Source organism: Gymnoscopelus microlampas (assembly GCF_963454915.1).
Source record: "Gymnoscopelus microlampas genome assembly, chromosome: 19".
NCBI lineage: Eukaryota > Metazoa > Chordata > Actinopteri > Myctophiformes > Myctophidae > Gymnoscopelus > Gymnoscopelus microlampas.
Window position 1 is genome coordinate 20,692,675 of NC_139956.1, and position 20,775 is coordinate 20,713,449.

General features: G+C 39.6%; 3 protein-coding genes across 6 annotated transcripts in view; 1 reads left to right on the plus strand and 2 right to left on the minus strand.

Moving 5' to 3' along the window:
• Positions 1 to 4,314, plus strand: part of svep1 (sushi, von Willebrand factor type A, EGF and pentraxin domain containing 1) — a 102,788-nt gene extending 98,474 nt beyond the window's left edge. The window contains exons 45-49 of one of the 3 annotated variants that reach the window (XM_084043421.1): positions 1,100 to 1,348; positions 2,153 to 2,248; positions 2,786 to 2,881; positions 3,684 to 3,777; positions 4,016 to 4,314. In XM_084043421.1, coding sequence (XP_083899547.1) covers positions 1,100 to 1,348; positions 2,153 to 2,248; positions 2,786 to 2,881; positions 3,684 to 3,777; positions 4,016 to 4,046 — 566 coding nt within the window. In that variant the 3' untranslated portion in view covers positions 4,047 to 4,314. The remainder of the gene's footprint in view (positions 1 to 1,099; positions 1,349 to 2,152; positions 2,249 to 2,785; positions 2,882 to 3,683; positions 3,778 to 4,015) is intronic. The other 2 variants (XM_084043422.1, XM_084043423.1) reach the window with 2 other exon arrangements.
• Positions 4,315 to 5,496: 1,182 nt separating this feature from the next.
• txnb (thioredoxin b) lies at positions 5,497 to 11,467 on the minus strand. The gene is made up of 5 exons (XM_084043493.1): positions 11,312 to 11,467; positions 9,143 to 9,247; positions 8,340 to 8,405; positions 6,749 to 6,814; positions 5,497 to 5,956 (listed from the first exon to the last, which is right to left on the minus strand). Exons 1-5 carry the CDS (start codon positions 11,333 to 11,335, stop codon positions 5,891 to 5,893), a joined length of 327 nt encoding a protein of 108 aa, XP_083899619.1. The 5' UTR covers positions 11,336 to 11,467; the 3' UTR covers positions 5,497 to 5,890.
• A 1,521-nt stretch (positions 11,468 to 12,988) lies between these two features.
• LOC311034733 (prostaglandin reductase 1-like) lies at positions 12,989 to 20,474 on the minus strand. Of its 2 annotated transcripts, none has more exons than XM_084042702.1 (9): positions 20,447 to 20,474; positions 18,784 to 18,893; positions 18,062 to 18,107; positions 17,837 to 17,896; positions 16,244 to 16,411; positions 15,270 to 15,543; positions 14,785 to 14,890; positions 14,257 to 14,375; positions 12,989 to 13,855 (listed from the first exon to the last, which is right to left on the minus strand). In XM_084042702.1, exons 2-9 carry the CDS (start codon positions 18,887 to 18,889, stop codon positions 13,745 to 13,747), a joined length of 990 nt encoding a protein of 329 aa, XP_083898828.1. In that variant the 5' UTR covers positions 18,890 to 18,893; positions 20,447 to 20,474; the 3' UTR covers positions 12,989 to 13,744. The 2 variants fall into 2 exon arrangements, with proteins under 2 accessions (XP_083898828.1, XP_083898827.1); XM_084042701.1 differs by having other exon boundaries at positions 18,784 to 18,908; positions 20,447 to 20,473.
• Positions 20,475 to 20,775: the final 301 nt, after the last annotated feature.

A 20,775-nucleotide genomic window follows, 5' to 3' on the forward strand; every position in this document is an offset into this window, starting at 1 on the left:
CACCGGGGCAGGGGTTTCAAAACATCTTGCTGTTGTTGAGTCATAAGCAAGCAGTATTTGTGTTTGGTTGTTACCTACTGTAGCTTGACTTAATCTCAAGGAAGCAGATAGAGTTACTCAAACCTTGTCAGTCTTACAGGTGGGTAATAATTTACATTAATTTAATCTGCACTGGTGGCCTTGGTAAACTAATCACAGAAGGAACAATGGTAGCCCTACAGTATACAGTATAGTGTCAGTGTGGTACAATGTGCATGATTTCCAAGTGTCACATCACATGTTATACTTAACAGCGTCTTTATTCTGGTACTCTACACTGAGCATGACTCCTCACTTTGATCTGCCTCTTACCTTCAGTACTTGCTCATCTCTCCACTGTATTGACTCACACCCTCCTCTGGAGATATAATCATTATGGATGTGAATGCAACAAGCAATGTCTCGTGCATGCTAGCCTAATTATGGGCTTCCCCTGCAGCTGCTATGGCAACCCCTGTTAGATAATCTCCTGCTCTTTCTTCAGACACATCAGAACACAATGGTAGCTATGGTGCTGCTGTTTTGCTTGCTGTGTTGCATTGTGATATGCATTTGCATGTTGTTTCTCTGCCCACTCTTATCTCTGTGTGGCGTAATCCTTTCAAAATGTCGTTGAGGTACTAAAGGAAACTCAAATTTGAATGTGTTGGCGTCACTGGGCATGAACCTCACTGTCTTCATGAGCACGGCGAAATATGAGAAATATATGAGATGCAGTATACTTTCACAAACAGCTCATGCAGAACCTCGCTTGGCAGTTAACAAATGTTATAGCCGTTCAGCATAAGGGTGTGGTTAGTTGACAAACCCCATATCTTAAGTTAAAACATTTGGAACTGGTCCAGTGACAAACATGCAAAATCATGCTGGATCGTGTAAAGTACAGTACAGTACTGTATGAGTATTTATGATAACTCCCCAGTACCATGTATGAGCGCCTCTATATGAATCTCTGAATTAGTACTAGAGACAAAAGACTGAAAAAATGACCTCAGTACATGACCATGAGAGATTTAGCCAGTAACACATCATGGCTTGTTCCATTTGGGCTGTTGTACAGGGGTGTCCTGCGGACCCCCACTCCACGTGGCCAACGGGGTGGTGCGGGGGGCCGTGTTCCAGTTCGGGGACGTGGCGGTGTACTCGTGTTTTGCCGGCTACGCCATGGAGGGCACCGGCAGGAGTAGGTGTCTGGAGAACAGCACGTGGACGCCCCCCCCTGCCTGCAGAGGTAGAGAGCGCAACGGACGAGGGACTCCCCTCGTCTCCTTTCCTTGCGGGACTGTCCGCTCTGAACACAACACATACTGTACGATCTACTGCACCCTCCCGTATCATTGGTCTTTACTTTGGTCTGCTTAGAGGGAAGAGGGAATCAATCGGGGCCTTCCTGTCTGCACCTCCAATGAATGTTCTCTTTTCCTTCAGCTTCTCTTGCTTCCCTTGGACACTTGCAGTACTTGTAATGCATTTACATCATCCTTAATTGTTTGATATTATCTATGGATGCTAATCTGGAAATGGTGGGAGATACATTATGATCTATGTCCAGATATGGTGAATGTGGTTGAGAGAGAGATTGCTGCATTTGCATCTTTAACCCACAACTGCCTTCTCTTCTGTGACTGATCCTATTACCCTTGCATTCTTCCTCTTCCTAAGCACTTCCTCTTGCTGTGCATTTCCCATTCTACCTCTTCCTTTGCAGACCTTTCCTGTCCTGTCCTCTGACTAGCACCTTCCTCACCTGGCATTGAAATGTGACATACTCCTTCACTCTAGGGCCACATACAGTACACAGGGATATCTGTACCAAAGGAGGCACTGTTCCAAGGAAATATCTCAGGTGGAGAAGTGAGCTACTGGATTTCTGTAAAGGGAATTTAATCTGTCGTTGGAACGTTTTTTTCTTTTGGTCTTTTTTATTCCAGCATGACAGCGCAAGGCAGAGGTTTACTGTAATCATTGCATGAAGTCCAAGATACTTTGGCTGAGAATTAACAATAACATGCAACATATTTCCCCTCTCACCAAATAAATGAATATAATTATTTGCGACAGTTTTCCTTTGAATGTAAATTATGTCTGCTAATTGCTGATTTTCTCCTTCCAGCGGTGTGTTGGCTGCAGTGTCAGAACGGTGGTGTGTGTCAGAGGCCCAACACTTGCTCCTGCCCAGAAGGTTGGATGGGACGGTTATGTGAGGAGCGTAAGTGTTAACCTACTAAATAGTAATCACAAATGCTCTGTTGACACAAACAGTTAACTGTGTTCCAACAAAAGCTATTGATAAACGGACGGCTCAAATAGATTTGCTAGAGAGGTTTCAGTAAACGGTTAATAAAATACATAGTCATGATAGAAGTTCACTTTCTCCCTTTGTCTCTCTGGATTACTGTCATTAGACTGATTGCACTTAATATAGAGGACAACCATTCTTTATCCAGAGCCAGAACCGCATTACTTCCCTATTATTACAGTTATCTCATACTTATTTCATTATTATGCACACTGTTTAGAAGCTTGAAGTCAAAGGATTTCACTGCCTGTATGCTGTATGTGTAATGTATGTACAAGCCTTGAACCTTTAGTAATTTTAGCCTGTCTATGTTGTGAAATACTTTGTGGTTTCCTTGGGAAATTATAACGAAGAATGAAAGAACGTTCGGAAGGGGGGGAGAGAGAGAAATGAGTCACGATGGTTTTCTGTTTACACTGGTCTCTCGTTTCTTGCATCCTATCATAGCAATCTGCATCCTGCCATGCTTGAACGGAGGGCGCTGTGTGGCACCTTACCAGTGCGAATGTCCCACGGGCTGGACGGGAACGCGATGTCACAGTGGTGAGTGTGTGTATGTGTGATGCATACATGTATGGCTGTTAGCTGAGCTATACACGTACAGCTGAACAAAAATGGCTGAAAAGAGACACATTTGTTCAGTTGTAAATCAATCAAAGTGTCAAAAGAGTCAATGTGGTAAAGATTAGAGTTTTGTACACATTTTACCTTATACCCTTTCTCTTACTTAGAATATTGTAGGAAAGTGTAACAAATATGTAGGGGGTAGAGGTCATTCCACAGCTGGGGAGCAAGGAGGAGTGTTGACCAGGGTGTAGGGAAGAAAGGGACAGACTTCCTGTGTTAGCTGATTTTAGTGAGTGAGAAGTAGGGGTTGATCATATCCTCGAGGTGGGGGGGGCCGTGTCCTTGATTGCCTTGTAGGTCACAACACAGTTGTTTTGAATTGGATGAGGGCAGCAACAGGAAGCCATTGAAGGGAGGGCAAAGGGGACATGTGCCGCAGCATTCTGGAGCTGTTGAAGAAGTTTAAGTGAGCATGGTGGGAGGTAAGCAAGGAGGGAGTTGCAGTAGTGAAACAAGGAGATGACGGAGGCTTGGATAAGGAGCTTATGTGAGGAAGGCTCTGATCTGAGTTGGTGTACACTACTGTGTCATCTTGTTGCTGTAGAAATACAGCTTGTCAGGACAGCTATTGTTTTATCAGGAGGTCAATACTGAAACAAATACACTTATAGTAGTAGAAAATCATTCAAGTCTGGGAAGCCTTTAAAGGGAAACGCCATAATTGTACCGTATTTAAATGAGAACATTTTCATTCCTGTGGCCATGCATATGTTCACAGCTGTCTGCTCATCACCGTGTATGAATGGAGGGCGGTGCATCAGGCCGAATAGATGTCACTGCAGTCAAGGGTGGACCGGCCATGATTGCTCGAGGTAACACGCATGCACAGTACTAATTCAGTTTACTTCCTTGTATTCCCTCCTCACAGTGTACTTAAGTTGTGTAAAGTGGATTAACTTGAAAATATGCCATTTAGTATTTTGTATACATAGACAGATATTGCTGAGTAGACAGACATATACCGGTAGTCCCAACATTCAGAGTGAAACTGACTTCAGCCAAGTTAAATGCTTACTGGCATTTCCCATCCTCTCTCCCCCACCCCCGCAGGAAGAGGAGATCTGGATACTATCATTTTTAAGATGCACACTCAGCTCCAATATCCTATGAAGTGAAATTTTGTATAAATACAGTCACAATTGTAAACCATTCATTCTCATCTCCCGAAGAAGCAAAGCAAGAACCATTTTGTAAAATAAAGCTGTATTTTTTCATATAGAAAATTCCACAGTATTAAATATATGCTGCTATATACTTGTATGATGTGTAAAAACTATTGATGTGATTGTCCAGTGTATATGTGTAAACTATTTGCACATTTTTATTAAAGCATAAAATATCTTAAAAAAGCTTCTTTACTGATAATTGTAAAACAAAATCACACCCGTGGTGTCAAAAAAAAAATTGTGTTCTCGCAACGTTATGAATATTTTTTGTGGTCATGTTACCTGTTGGTAGTTTCTTATAGATTATTTTTGTTTTCTTTTTTGTTAGATTCATGAGTGTGTTTGCTAGTTTACGTTTTTATGGTTTAGGGTGCGGTCACACCGAAGTTTAATTGTACCTATGAGGTCGGATTCTGCCAATGCTTTTCAATGGGAACGGAGCGGTTTGTTGCCATTTGCAGATTTCTGCAAAGAAAACGCTCTGTTCCCTTTGAAAAGCATTGGCAGAATCCGCCCTCAAAGGTAGAATTAAAATTCGGTGTGACCGTGACCTTAAAGATGTTTAGTCGTAGTATTATTTTTGTTAGGTTTTATAATATAGGTGGCATTTGTCAGAGGGAAGATTTAAGAAATTCACAATAGGTAAATTACTCAGTCATGTAGACGTCCCAGTTTCACTTAACATAGGCACCAATGCCTCCATGCTTGTGTTAAGAAATTTGACCAAATTGACAAAGACTAAAACTATATATTATGGGTAAAATAATAGAAATAAATCTATAGAGATGCATTTATTATTTTAGTTTTGTAAGTAATATTTTTGTATTCTTTCTAAAGAATAGTTTTAATTTTTATTCGAGTAAACTAATCAATGCTACAGCAGGGTGTGGCACCCTCCGACCAGTCAGAATCCTATTTACAAGTGGTGAGTGCTGAGGAGTCTTTGGCTTTTCCAGTTTCCAATACAGTACGTTCAAGATGAACTTGTGCCAAAAAGAGCCAGGAGCATATGGCTACAGTCCTAATACTCAGACTGAAAGGAAAATGTAATAATTGATAACATTTCTCCTTGTTTCAGAGAAATGTAAATTGGGGTCTGGTGGGAATAAGTTGTGCATAGTCACTATGACATCAGCAAACCACTCCTCGATGTCTACACTCTCCTTTAGCACAAAACAAATATATATATATTGGTGTTCACTTGTTGGCAAGTTGTTTAGCCCACACGAGCTCTGCCATGCAGATAGGCATTCATATTACACTAAATAAACATAAAAATAATATTTTGTTCATAATGCAAGCTGCAGTGCCAGCTTAAATGAACCAAATTAACATAATTCACACATGAAAAGCAAAAGCATTAGGTCTGTTACTTATTTTCATTTATTAAATCCACCAAATGAGGAAAAATCATGATACAGGAAAAAACCCAACATCAATTCTCTCCGAGACATAAAACAGGACAGCAAATGGGACAGCAGAGCGACAGGAACCTGAGGGCAGAGAGAGGGGGATGACGTGCAGCCACCCATTCAGACTAAAAATGGTTGTTGGTGGATTTTTTATGAAACCATAACCAATGTTCACATGGTGCACATACAGAATAACGAACAATGAATTTTCAGAAATATTTTAAACATCATGATGGGGTTCAGAGGATTATTGCCATGGAACTTCCCCAGGGGTTCTGTGGGAATAGTGTTGGCTCCCGTTCTTTTAGACAGTTGAGGTGCATTGGGATGGGTGGAAGGGCTTTCTCTCATGACCGTAGAGCTATCACTTTCTCCACCAGCTTGTCATAATTGGCCCCAGAGAACTCCTCAACCTAAAAAGAAAATATGCATTAAGGCAGGGGTCTTCAACAGGGGGTCCTTAGAGTTACTACAGGGGGTCCGCCAAATCTTTGTGTGATAGGATCATCTTTTTTACATTAACCACTTGAACCCTAGCATCCCTATACTGAGGGGAACTACAAGCTCACAAGATCTACAAGCTCACAACGCCTCGCAGCACAAGGCGTTGTGAGCTTGCAGCTATTTACGGCAAAGACTACACCAAACAAAGTTTGGCCCTGGACCACCGCTTTGACGGTCCTGGGTCACCCTGTCCTGTTTTTGTTCCAATAATGACCACCTCATTGTACAGTATCCCTTTTATTGAACACCTACTTCATTCTAATGCAAAATTATGCTTTTTAATTAGCCAAAAAGCATTTCTTCCATACCAATGCAAACAAAGAGAGCATGCCTTGATTGACCAAATAAGAATAGAGTATTCAACAAAGCCGTATAACATTTAACAGAAGGAAAAAAAAGCCTACACATTTAATACTGATGTTTTCTTCCAGTCTCCATTGCTCAAATAACTGACTGGGATTCCTTAAGTCGCGTGTAGCCAGACAACTATTCCACAATCTCTGAATGCTATATAGTCACAAAAATATATTTTAAAATATCTTTACATTTTATATAATAATTTCCATTTCTGATAAGCAGCAAGCTATTTATGCTTCGTTGATTTTGACTGTATGATGGAAGCATTTGAAATTTGTGGGAGGCAACAGTCTGGCTTGCGAGACTAGTTGTTCCTGAACACATACTTCAAATAAATAGCTTACCATCTTTTCATGCTTGTAGAACTGGAATGTGGGCATACAATTGATCTTACATTCTGCTGCCACGTCCTGAGAAGGGAGAAGAGAGAGACGGTGAAAATGCTTGTCAGACATTGAATAAGACCAAGACCTTTCACCTTGGAAGCATGGCCAGTATTGAGTTCTTAGATGTTGTATTCGCTCTTGTGTTCACTTCCACATTTTTCACTTGTTGATGACAGGAGTATCAACGTAGCCGATGGTTGCCATAGCAGCATTATACACAATGTCAATCCACAACCACACGGTTTGGTGAGACAATTAAAGAGGAAAAACAGGAACTAAAAGTGACTGGAAACAGGGGGGGCCTAACTTTCAGTGGAGGAAATAACTTTCAGTTTAAGTACTGTGTGACCAGAAATGAGAAATGTATCTTACACATCAACCAAACAGATTAAGGCAGCGGCTTGTGTGTATATAAAGCATGTGATACTCAAATTAAGCTTGAGCAAACAGTCATACTACAGCCATAAAAAGTAACCTTGAAAGTATAGGATCATTGTTGAATATTACTGGATGACAATCATGACAGTCAGGCTTGGAATGACAAGTGAATAATATGTGGCATTGCATTGAGGTAGTGAAACGATATATGTGGTCAATATGTGTTCTAAGTGGAGATGACATTGTTGAGAACATAAAGGCTCTACCCTCCTTTCTCCTTTTTTTGTCTTTCCATTAGTACCAGGTACTAACACAGGGTATTTTTAGTACCCGTCATGTCCAACTCCCAAGACCAAATGGTGATGTGTAGTCCCTGCTAGGGCTGGGCGATATGACTTCAAATCAATATGATGTTTATTTAAAACTTTTGCCTCGATTAAGAAATAATGAACGATTCAATTGTTTGTTTGTGAAGATAGTAGATCTACAAACTGTGATGCGTTGTGAGCTTGTAGATTGACTATTTTTACATTTTTTTGTACACAACCATTGTACAACGAAGGATAATATATGGTAAATCAAACTAATCGATTTAGAAAATCAAAAAAAAATAATTCCGAACATTTAAAAAACCTTGCTTCTCAATTATCCGGTTATAAGTTATTGGTTCTAAACATCAGTTTCGAGCTATCAAACACGATCAGTGAATCCTCACCAGCGTCCTGATGGACGCACATCTGTGGATGGTCTCCATGGAATTATTGTTTAATTTGTATCTTCTCTTTGTGAGAATGTCTCTCATGTGTAATTCCTTCCTAATGTGTTAGAAAGCCATGAGATTAAACTGCAAGGATGACTAGCTCTGAGTGTAAGCAAATCTTTATTAACCTCCTCCTGCCATCTTGCCCTTTCTGTAAAATCCATTGCACTTGTAAATATTGCAAGGGGTGAATCACTTCACTATTCTTGTAAATATGCAGGTCACTGTGAGTAGCAAGAAATGGATATTTTCTCTTGTTGTGCAGCGCCCATACACCCACAGAAAAGAAACTAAAACTAAACTAGATGTTGTAAATTAATTCATGTTGAGCAACTGCACAGCCTATTTCTTGTCTTAATGTTGCCAGAAACTGTTTTTGATGGGCTGTATAGGTTAAACAGACTGACTTACCGCTGCCTCATCCACATCGACCTTCAGGAAGATTACGTTCTTGTTCTCTGCTTTTTCTGCCAATTCCTATGGGAGAATAGATTACATCAGCATGGAATTGGTTGATGATATACCGTAGATTTTTTATCTGACCCAGTGGGAAAAAAAGAGGCATGTAGATCTGATGGCAAACCGTATATAATTCATATATATAAATATTTTAGTAACAAATTCAAACAATTCCCTGGTTAAATAATGTCAAGGAATTCTCTCATTTAAAGCAGGCATCGTCTGGATTTTACAGACTGTTTATTACAGTACGTGAACTGAGACCGGGTTGCCAAAAGGTTACCTGGCCAACAGTCCTCTCAGTGGAGAACCTGCCCCATCCCCCAGCTGATAACACCACCCACTTGGCAAAAGGCCCTGCATAATACTGGAAGTACAGCTGGCAACACAAGCCTCAAGCGGGATGCAAAATACACAACCTTGCATCAACATCAATTCAAAGTTGGATTTTCAAGTCTTGATGGAGTGAACTCAAAAAGAGAAGTACGGTAATAATGAAAATATGGAACAACAGATACAGTATTTGAGCCTGGCGTCCCCATTGAGTGTGCCCCAGCATAGGCAAAATCTTTCAAAAATAGAGAAATAGCAGATCTACCAGCTCACAACATATTGCACAGTGACAGGCTTGTAGATTTTCTATTTTCATGCAACACAGTTGTATGATGAAGTCTAAAAACAGGGCATAAGTGATTAAGTCTATCTACGCTATCGATGAGCTCCAACTCTGCAATGACAATCATCTGATCTCTCACCTTGAAGCGAGGGGCAATCTGTTTGCAGGGGCCACACCATGTGGCTGTAAAGTCCACCACCACTAGCTTGTCCCCAGCTTCCGCCAGGATGGCGCGGAAAGATTCCTAGAGAATGTCAAACATTATTATACTATGGGTGACAGACAGATCATCAATTCACCTATAGGCATACATTCCCACTCAATTTCACATTGTCCACTTTATATTTGTGACATTTACACACCTTCTTTCTGGCTCATACAAGCTTGCAAACAATTCTTTGTCTGGCTTAAATATGGAACATGAAATGATGTATTCATTGTATTAAAAACGTAAACAATGTGTTTAAAACACAATTGCTGTATTACTTATTTGGTGATTAACATTGATACAACCTACAGTTTACATGCTGTCTATTTACAGTACTACCATGTCAATGGTGACAAATGTCACAATATTATGTCACATGGTCTCAAGGCATGCTGATGGCAATCAGCATACTTGCACACGCCAACACAAGCACACAGTACAAGCACCAAATTGTATTCAGTTTTACATTGGAACATATTTTAGACCACAGTGTGATTAGACTAAATAGTGATACTTGTATCCATTGATGGTGCATAAATGAACTGTAGCAGACCTTGGGGGAAATAATAAAAAACAATCTAGCAAGAGACAAGTGTAGTGCACTGTATTTCTGATCTAAATGCAGGCTGAATTATTCTATTGAAACTAAAAGCCCTTTCAGACCCCTATACAATCTTACAAAAGTGTGACAGGATTGCAAGCTAGGATGACAGCCGAAAAAGACGAGACATTGATTTTAACAAATATTAAATGTCTTTGAAAGTAGGGCTTAAGTGGCTAATTCATAATGTACTTGTTCCCTTCCAAGAAACCCTTCCTAGACATGTAGTGGAGTCAAAGGCGCAGTATTTGTCTTTGAAATGTAGTGGAGTGAAAGTTTGATTGATTGATTGATTGATTGATTGATGTACTTTATTTAGTAAGACATGAGAACAACAGTACATGGAAGTACAAATTCACAGTATCCAAAAATGTAAATATACTCATGTAACAGAAAATCAAAACATTATGTACCACCAACTAGTCTGCTGAGTTGGTGTAACTTTTATCTTCGTTCTTTTGGTACGTTTCATAGTCAGTGGTGTATTCTATGCATTGTGTTGGGTGATGTTATTTTCAAATAAAGATAAAAAGTAAATATGTGAGATAAATATGAGTAATGGTACACACACAGCATGTGATATACATACACTGATTAAGACCATTATCTTTGTAAATCGCGTCAGGATAATACACTTTATAAAGTTGGGCTGATGATCCATAGCGATCCAAGTAGCTAGATGCTTCCAGAAGAAAGCACGTGACAGGATACATTTTCAAGCGTTTCTGTTACCATAGTTACTATCTGACAGTCTTAGCTATCCTGGCGTGTTTTTGGCCAGGCCAGTAAATGTGGGCCTGGATAAATAATAACAGATCTTTCCTTCAAAAAAGTTTAATTCCAAGCCCTGAAGCAGCAGCAGTTCAACACAGACATCGGTGACCTAAATCATTATGTAACTCGGTCTCGGTGTATGGTTGCACGCGAAAAGGTGGTTGATTTTTGATGTTGCTACGGCTTAAAGTGGCGAAGTCTACACTCGTCGCGAACAGATGCTTTGCATGCTTTTTCCTTAACAGCCTTGTGTAATGCACATGAAATAACAACGCCACTTTGCCCAAGATTATATACATGCAGATTAAACATTCTGATAGATTCAAGATTCAACATGCGGATTTCATGCTTAACAAAACAGCGGCCCCTGGGGTCACAGAAATCCACAGGTCGCGGATATCCGTGTAACACTTATCTAGTTTATCCCTCACCAGCATGGTTGGCAGTTGGAACATCACACCAAAAGGCAAAGTCCAACATTCAGGCAGTGTTATTACAGATGTCCCACGTGGCAACGCTACGCCCGTGATATCATAACTAAAACTGTTATTAAACACACACTCAACTCTGGAAATAGAAACATAAAATTTCCCGGCTGGATGGATGCACAAATTGGCGCCTATATATCCTAAACAATAGCACTGCCAGAGCCTAAACTAAAACGTCTTACTGGATGTGACAATGACATAACGAAATATGTACATAAACAATAGCTGAACACTCACCAGGTCTTCAACTTCACGAACCATGGTGACTGATGACGTTATTTCTCAGGATGATGATGATGATGATCAGACTGCTGGCTGGGACTAGAGGGAGTGTGGTCCTAGCTGTCTGTCTGTGTTGCTTTATGACACTTACTACAGAACCTCCCCTTTGCGGAAACGCCACAGCATGCACTTTGATCATAGGCAGCTCGTCAAATCACCATGCAATCAATCACCAATCAATGATCACAATGATCAACCTTTGTTGTCCAATCGCCAGCTATCATAATTATGATACCGTGGAGGAGGAACTTGTGAGTGAATCAACGTTATCATCAGTCTGGCCAATACTTTAGTACCCTGACCCTACAGCTATACGTCTATGCTTGTAAAAAAAACAAAAAACAGATTTCATTTTCCAGATACGCCATGAAGAGAATATCGGATGTTTCAGCTCTTAACCACTTAAATGGGTAACCGGAGTCCCTCAGCCAGGGCTCTATACTAACTTTTCTGTTTTCTGTTATTGTGAGGAAATCTTTTGCTGAAAATAGCCGATCGACAAGCTCACAATTAATGCATTATGGCGTTGTGTGAGCTTGTCGATCTGCTATTTTCAGTGAAAGCTTACCCCACAATACTGATGGTGGGGTTCAAGTGGTTAATGCATATAATTTTAATTGTATTCTATTATAAAGTGCAGTTTGCATCATGGATGTGTGCGTGTAGGAGCTGCTATGATCAGGAGCAGCGCGGCGGGGAGGCTCTTCCTTCATTCTAGTCACTATGACTTGACACATTCCTCTGGTCTACTGTTAGAGACTGAATTATGAATGAAGCTGCAACTGTCCAATGGCAATGAAAGTATGCGCAATGCCACGCCCTCGTGTAGACTAGTAGTAGACCCCACCCCAACTGTTTACTGTACATATATTTCTTTTTTATTACTACTCGTATTAGTCCTATATGATGTTTTGCATATTGTTTGTCTTTAAATGTCTTGGTGAATTGAATACACAGGACCTCAATAGAAGGCTTTTTGGGTTAACCTTTAGCATCCTTTTGTATAAATCTGTACCACTGTACCTTTTTTTGCAAACTGTTAATAAAGTATTCATCAATCAATAAGGCATGTTATCATCCTTTCTATTACTCTTTTAATAACATTAATCTGCTCAATTAAAAACTCTTAATTGAAACCTATATTTGCTAGACAAGAAACAAAAGTATTACATTTGAATTATTTAGTCCCACTGACATTAGGTTAACGTTTTCCTACATTTAAACAGGAGCCAACCTCTTGAGCCCATCAAACACATCTCACATTCTACTTGACAATAGAGTAGCAGTAGCAACATCCTCAACCATGGAAACAAGACCACAGCCTTATGAAATTCAAATCAGTGTATAAAAATAGCTTCTTTTTTCCTGATCAAACAAAAACCTCCAGTAGGCAATCTGAGGCCAGTACACTGGATGCATTATGTTTGAGATAAAAAGGGTTTTCTCCTTTTCCCAGAATGATAATTCACAAACACATACAAATCAAGCTTTACACAATGTTATACAGTTAGTATTAACTTGTTCTCTAGTCTAGAGCCAGTGGGGCTGATGAGAGGCCAAAATACAATTTAAGTGTTAGAAGTTAATTTGAATGACATGAGACAGACAGTAAAAGTTCTATGAAAAACAAAGTTTAAAAACAAGTATTTATTATAAAAAGGCACTCAGTAAACTTTCATATTTGACTCAACTGGATGAATAGTAAGTGGTCCAGTGATTAGATATATGAGAAAGCAAGTGTGCTACAAAGTACAGTAATTAAGATAGTAGGTAGGTAAACCTAGCAACTATCACAAACATTACATGGTATAACAAATATAAGTCAACAGAGTTAACATTTGTTACCTTGACAAATACACATAATACTGTTTATTTGGTGTACTGAGAGTTTACCCACTTTATACCTGGTGTCCTTATTTTGGGCATGTGTTATAAGTGAAAACTTATCAAACTTTCAATTGTTTAAAGTTTACAACACATTGCATTGTGAGGCATTGTGAGCTTGTAGATTGGTTATTTTGGCTATTCATCATACAACAAAGTATATCGTCGCTGTTGGGTCGATATCATGTATGTCCAAAACTGTTCCTCTTTTATTATTATTTTAAAATAGTGAAAATAGCCGATCTACAAGCTAATGACGCTCTGTGATGTGTTGTGAGATGTAGATCAGCTGTTTTCACTACTTTTGTACAACACTCTTGTATGATGAAGTAGGGCGTTAATTTACGAAAAAACATAAAAAGTTGAAATATGGATACAAGATTTCTGCCCGACAGCAACGATATAATAGGGCTTAAGTGGTTAAGGTATGTTAATGTGGGTGTCAAAATCTCCAGTAAGTACTACTGTATATAGTTTTTGAAAGTGTCTTGATATTTGTTGGGATTAGACTTTGACAATGGCCTTGCCAATGTTTTCTCCCAGTAGCAATCCCATGAAAGCAGCTGGCATGTTTTCAAATCCTTCTGTAATGTGCTCCCTGTACGTCACTTTACCCTGGAGGGATGAAATATGCATAACAAAATCACATATCACAGTTGTAATCAAATTGCATGATTGTGGCCATTATAGATCTCCATCGTGTTTAGCCAACACTGACTCAATTATTGAGGTAAGTTCGGTATCGTTTTAAAGGTAGACTGAGAAAATGTAAACATTTGCAAAAAAATAAAAATAAAGCCATTAACAGAAAAATAGTCTATGTTTATGTCAGATATTATGGCCAAAGCATGTATGCATGTATTAAGCCTCATATGATTACTGTATATGATTACTGTATTTTAGGTTGCCCAATATTCAAACAACTACAGTAGAAGGCTAACATTTCTTGAGCTTAAAACCAGAAAAGGGCACAAAAAGCGTACACATTACACAAGAAAGTACTTTTCATTACTAACCTCCTTCACCCAGGCCATCAGCCTTCTGAGGGACTCAGGGTGTTTGTGTTCCCACCTACTCTGCATGAAGCCCTCCATCTTCAGCTGCTTGAAGATCATGGTGAGGTGAGGGTACGGCCCTGAGGTGGTACAAAATAATGGGTGGTTGGATTGATTGATTTATCCCTAATAGCCAATCTACAAGCTCAGAACGGGTCACCTTGTGACGTGTTGTGAGCTTTTAGATCTGGTATTTTTGAAAGAAATTCAAACATTTTTGTAAAGTTTCACCTATAATGAAAACCAAAATATTATAAGGAAGGAAGCCAGGTGTAAAGTCTCTGTGAAATTATGAGTATGACCTATGTCCAATGTTTGCAATACGGGACAGCAGCTCCCTCTAGTTTCAAACTGAAGTATATCATATCATGCAAATATTCCCTTTCCACAGGAAACATGTAGGATTTCTAAGTCATTGCATTTGACTTTCAATGACTGACGTGAATACACACATGGATGCATGCTCAACAAATGCAGGGCAACGCAAACCTGTTTGTGGCGTGGTGTCATTGTACAAGGAAATGCCTCCACACACGGCTATCCTGCCAAAGTTTTTCATCTGTGGCAAGGCAACACTGGAAAAAGGCCCTCCCACCTGCCGTCAAGGAAAAGATTATCAGTTGTATCCCCAAAAAATATTAGCACCCTTTATGTTTCCCTAAAATAGGAAAAACAAGGACACACTTGTTGTTTATCAACAAATACATCCCAAGATTGTTTAATGGTAATGACAGTTAAGCCACATGTATGTGTGTAGAATAATCCATGAAAATATATTTTTTCAAAAGATTTGTATACATTTGAAAACTTGCGAAGTGGAACTGCATAATGAGTACTTTCTACTTTTGGTACTTTAAGTACATTTTGATACCTTTTTGTACTTTTACTCAAGTAAATGTTTAGTACTTTTTCCACCACTGCTTGTGTGACTGGCTAGAAAATTGTACAATGTGTAATCGATGACGAATGCTTACATTCTCAAAGTAGCAGTCATATCCATCTGAGGAGGCATCTTTCAGGGCCTGGTCCAGTGACGTCACACTTTTGTAGTTGAAGGCTTCATCAAAGCCCAGCTCTTTGAGGAAGGCCACCTTGGCATCGGAGCCTGCGCAGCCCACCACCTTGCAGCCCTTGAGCTTTGCGATCTGGCCAACCACAGAGCCCACTGCCCCTGCTGCTGCGTTCACCAGGAGAGTCTCCCCAGCCTTGAGCCCCAAGACCTCCTCTATGCCATACAGAGCAGTTAGACTGAAAGAAAGAGAGAGACATTACATTTTAGTATACGAAAAACAAACAAAACATTTAGTGTAGGCAGTTAGCAAGTCAGTTAGCCATCTGTTTCCTTTTTAAGTCTAGCCCTCAAAGTATGCTTCTGTAGAGCCAAGAGGGTGTGTTCATCCAGGCCTAAAAGTACTTTCTTTTAAGGCCATGAAAACATGATAACTAATTTGCTTTGGAAAACATCTGGAGCCCAGACCTGTGTTTATTTTGTCAGAAGAAGATGAAACATCCAGCCAGTCATAAGACAAAGTTCAGATAAAACCAAAAACATCAACCAAACAACTTAACTACCATTGAAGTTGTTCAACAACGTGATTCTGTCTAATTTACCGATTCAACTGACCTCGGTTTCTACCCAAAACAACAGCTGCTAGTGACTTCCAGATGATATGTTTAAATAAAGCCTAGTGAGAATTCAAGATGTTCTTGTTTCCTCTCCTAACCTGTATTGATATGCTGCAATTGCTTGTTGAAAACTAAAATCAAAACTAAATCGATTAGTATGAACTTAAGCCTTAATCAAGTGTTGCACAACAATATTGGAAATAAAATAGATCATTCTATTAAAAGCGATTGTTTTTATAATTGATTAAATCCTATAGTGGGGGAACTGCAAAACTGTCCCAACTTTAGCAACTACTGCCAGCTTCACTTTCCTTTATCTTACCCTGGCATACCCACAGTGCCCAGGGCCAGGGACATAGGGATGTCTTGAGGCCAGTCACGCATGATGGGAGTCAGGTCTGTCCCATTGGAGACAGTATGGGTCCTCCAGCCACCCCGACCAACAACATGACTGCCCACTGGGAACGCTGGGTTGTTACTCTGGATGACCCTGTGTGAATTGGAAGGAAGAACAATAAAAAACTGACAAACATTCTCATCTTTGTTCTGCCACTGCAGCACAGTGGAGTAAGAAAACACCACACAAGGCACCAGACCGCCCCCTATCGGCAAAGTCAACATTACTGTGTGAAGAATGAACGAACACAGAGAGAACGATCAATAGTCCCCCCTTGATTCCATCAGGGAGGGGGACTAAAAACAACAACTGAATATGATAATCAGAGTCTAATGATCAAGTCCAAATCAATGCCTGTTAGATTGTGGTTTAGATTTAGAATGTATGGGAAAATTGGTTTGAAAATCTGATAACAGACTGGTCTGTTAGTGCTAGGTTATCTAATTCTAGACAAAGACTACTGAACCAAAGATTTAGACAATTGTTTCTCCCAATTTAGTCATTATGCCAATTAATTCCTCCCCACACACATTTCCATGTGTCACAATGTGTCACTTGTCACTGCTGTTGTACCCTACTTGCTCACCTGCCAGTGAGGAGCCCCCACCGGAAGGACATAGAGCCTCCGTCCCACTCCTCCTGCCCAACACTCCCTGGTGACAGGTGCTGTCCCAGCCGTATGAGTACATGTAGTGACAAGCATCACCCTCTCCACCGTTAAGAATTTTAAAAGTTGTTTCTTAATTGTTATTATGGTTAATACTTTCTAATACAATTTGTATTTAGTGTTTTAGTGTATCCAGTGCTACACTGCTTCTGTTTAAGTGTCATAAACATTCTAATCAGTTTAGAACATTGCTGTAGGACTCCAAACATTTGATTTCACCTCACTCAATGTGAAAAGATTCAGCAAGATAATTCTAGGTCCCTAATCTGTAATTACTCATATCTCTGTGAAAATGACATGTAAAGACAGAATGGATCCTGACTCATTATAAGATCATAACTGAATAATGGGTTGAATTGTTAATTTATTATTGCTATTCTGCATACCCCTTACCTTTGTAAAAACATGTTGTACACTTTACATTTCATGACAATATTTTGTGTTCTCTAATCTGGTCTAATCATGTACAGTGGTTCATTGCATAGATAGGACGTTAGAGTATGATAGCACGATGTGGCATAGAGTAGACGTTAGCATGATCTTACAATTGTGTCATCTTTGAGGCCAGTGGAAAAGTATTATCAAGCGGTAATTTGTTAGACATGATTACAGTCTTGCAAGTCTTCTCGCTGAAATAAATCTGGTAGAACACTCAGAACACCCGGCCAAGAAGTCTGTCATTGTTTTTACTCCGAATTACAAAGCATCAAAGACCTTGGAAATTAACAGCAGGTGCAGTGCATATATTCTGTTCCAGTAAATGTCAGGCATGCATGTCACACAGGGTAAACAAAACTGCCTTTTCTCTCTGTGTGTGTGTGTGTGTGTGTGTGTGTGTGTGTGTGTCTTACTTCGCCACCTGAGTTCCAATCATGACATCTCCTTCGTTCATGCGAGCTCTACTTAAAGGCCTGCAGTGAAAAACAATGATCAATGACAATGATCACAGTACCTAAAGGTACAACATACAGTATTACATGGCTAAAAAGATAATTACAGGAGTTGTTTTTAAAGACAATCGTACTCTTTTCTATCTTCAAGTTGCATGACAGGTAGATGAAAACACTTCCAACTACCTCATGTATGGATCCACAGTGAGAAAAATGGTTTCCAAAAGCACCTCTGCAACAAGAACAGATACATCAGGATATACTAAGTTGAAATAGATACATCAGGATACTGTGGGAATATCAGAGGTATATGATAAGGATATTATCCAGACATTGTTGATGCCAACTGTACAGTACATACAGTATATTCAGTCTGTAAGTAAGCCATTCCGAGCCCTGAGGACCATATGGCAGGAGCCTGTCTCCTGTTTCCTTAGCGCGAGGCAGCTTGATGTACAAGTACACCCCCTGGACATGACGCTAGTATGTCGCAGGGACTTAACCCAATCCAGCCCTATTCAGTCTGTACATACAGTATATCCATTCATATACTCAATGGCTATACGTACTGTAGATGTATATTTATGCATCTATTAACTGGTGATAGATAGTACATTTATACTTATGTATTTATTGATAGAATATCATTTACATGTTAATTCAGACCATGTGCAGATGTGTAGTGTCAGACTATAGTCGAAGTCTATTTATTTTATGTCTTTAATATGTACCTACAGTATGTGTTTCATGCTCATTGCTGTTGCTGCTATGACACCAGAATTTCCCCCACTGAGACCAATAAAGATTTATCTGACCTTATACTAAAGATACAGTATACACTAAGTACAAGTTGCCAGTATTCTAAACTGAACACCAGCAAGGTATTAGCCTCTGGTACACATTTTTACCTCCATCTTTAGGCTCAGGGAGCTGCTCCAGTTTCAGTTCAAAGTCACTGTTCTTGGGGAAACCCTCAAAGTGCTTGGTCAGAATCCACGTCTTAGCTTGGACCATGGTTCTTTGTTTTGCACAGCTGCGAGAGACGGTTACTGAAGTTAGTTGGTTACTGACAGCCCTGCTGAGGAATTCTGGATCTAACAGGATGTTGAGGCAAACTGAGTCAGAGCCTGTTTATATTTCCAAGAAAGAAGTTTAGATGAGCTCATGGAAGAAGTACTATACATTAAACACTCAGGTTGGTGGTCAAGTAGCGAAAAGACGGATCAGACCATATTTATGGGGAGCGTGTGTCATAGGACAATGCTGTACTCAAAACAAAAAATACCAGGGCTGCATGCCATGGCGGCTTGATTCTATAATATTCAGATCACAAGGTCAAGAGTGAACATGATAGACAGTAGTACCTTACAGTTAATATAAGAAATCATTCCAGAGCACCATATATCACCACCATGTCTTGTCAAAAGTTAAATGCAGTGCATTCACTGAGATCATCACATAATTACACATGATCACAAACATTTGTAATAGACTGAACTTTCAATCCTACCCTGCAATTTTAATCAGGGCTATGGAATGTACAGTACATCGAGAGGGTGAGACAGTGATTTTTTTAGTCTCTTGGGAAAGTTTTTGGGGAAAATGGATTGTGCAAAAGAGCATTGTGACTCACTATTATAACCATGCTCCTATGATTTACAGCCAGTGTAGTATAGTCTGTTTAGTGTGGAATTATAGCATTAGCAGGGTTTGTGGTTGGTTACAGACTACAGTATGCCACATCCTGGAATGCAAGAAATGAATACAGAGGAGCTACATTCACATATGAACAGACAGAAAGACAGACAGACAGACAGACAGACAGACAGACAGACAGACAGACAGACAGACAGACAGGACAAATATTATATACGCCTCTGTGCTTTTTCTTTATGTATTAGATCCCCATCCCCATTAGCTTTACTGTACTGTTACGGCAGCTACTCTTCCTGGGGTCTCAACCAGCATCATCAACAAAACAACACAACACAACACAACACAATTTAAATCAATACATAACATTCATACACCAGACTCATCACAACATACAGTACTACAACACAAAGACAACTCATAACATGTCTAATACATTCGACACGATAGCTCTATGGTACAATTTAATCTTCAACATACATAATTACATATGTTACCTCAAACTTAAATGTCAAAATAAATATTATAGTGGGATGTATAGCTCATATCCCTTTACCATTGTTATCTGCAGGATGATAATTTATAGCCCCTACGGAACCTCTCCCTCCGCTGTACGCTGTATAGAGCTATACAGCGGAGGGAGAGGTTCCGTTGGAGCTAGATAATTTACTGCTTTTACCACCACCACAACAACGGTACTTCATGCTATAGTAGTCCACTGCTCCAATAGCAAGATAGATGTGCAGCAACATAAACACATCTGAATATTTTTAACTCAGCTGCTTAGCACAGCAAACACCTTTTGTGGGCAGATTCATTGTATCACAGATCATCAACGAAGATAGATACTATCTTTATAAAGCTATTAAAGTTAGCTTGTTAAATGTGTAAGGACATGCATCACATTAGATTACTTACCAGTCGCCGTTCTCCGTAAAGAAATGACAAATGACTTCCCAGTGAAGATAAATAACAGAAGGGAAAGCGTGCACGCTGGTGAGTGGAGAGGAGGGACTTGAGGTACAACCTAAACAGTGGTGTAAAGTAATTAAGTACATTTACTCAAGTACTGTATTTTTGAGGTATTTTTTTACTTTACTGTAGTATTTCCAATTTTCTGTACTTCACTTACTTACTCCACCAACACCTCAGAGGCAAATATTATACTTTTACTCCACTTCAATTATTTGAAAACGAGTGAATACGATTTGGGTGCATGGGGATCTCATTAAACAAGCTTAATTAGT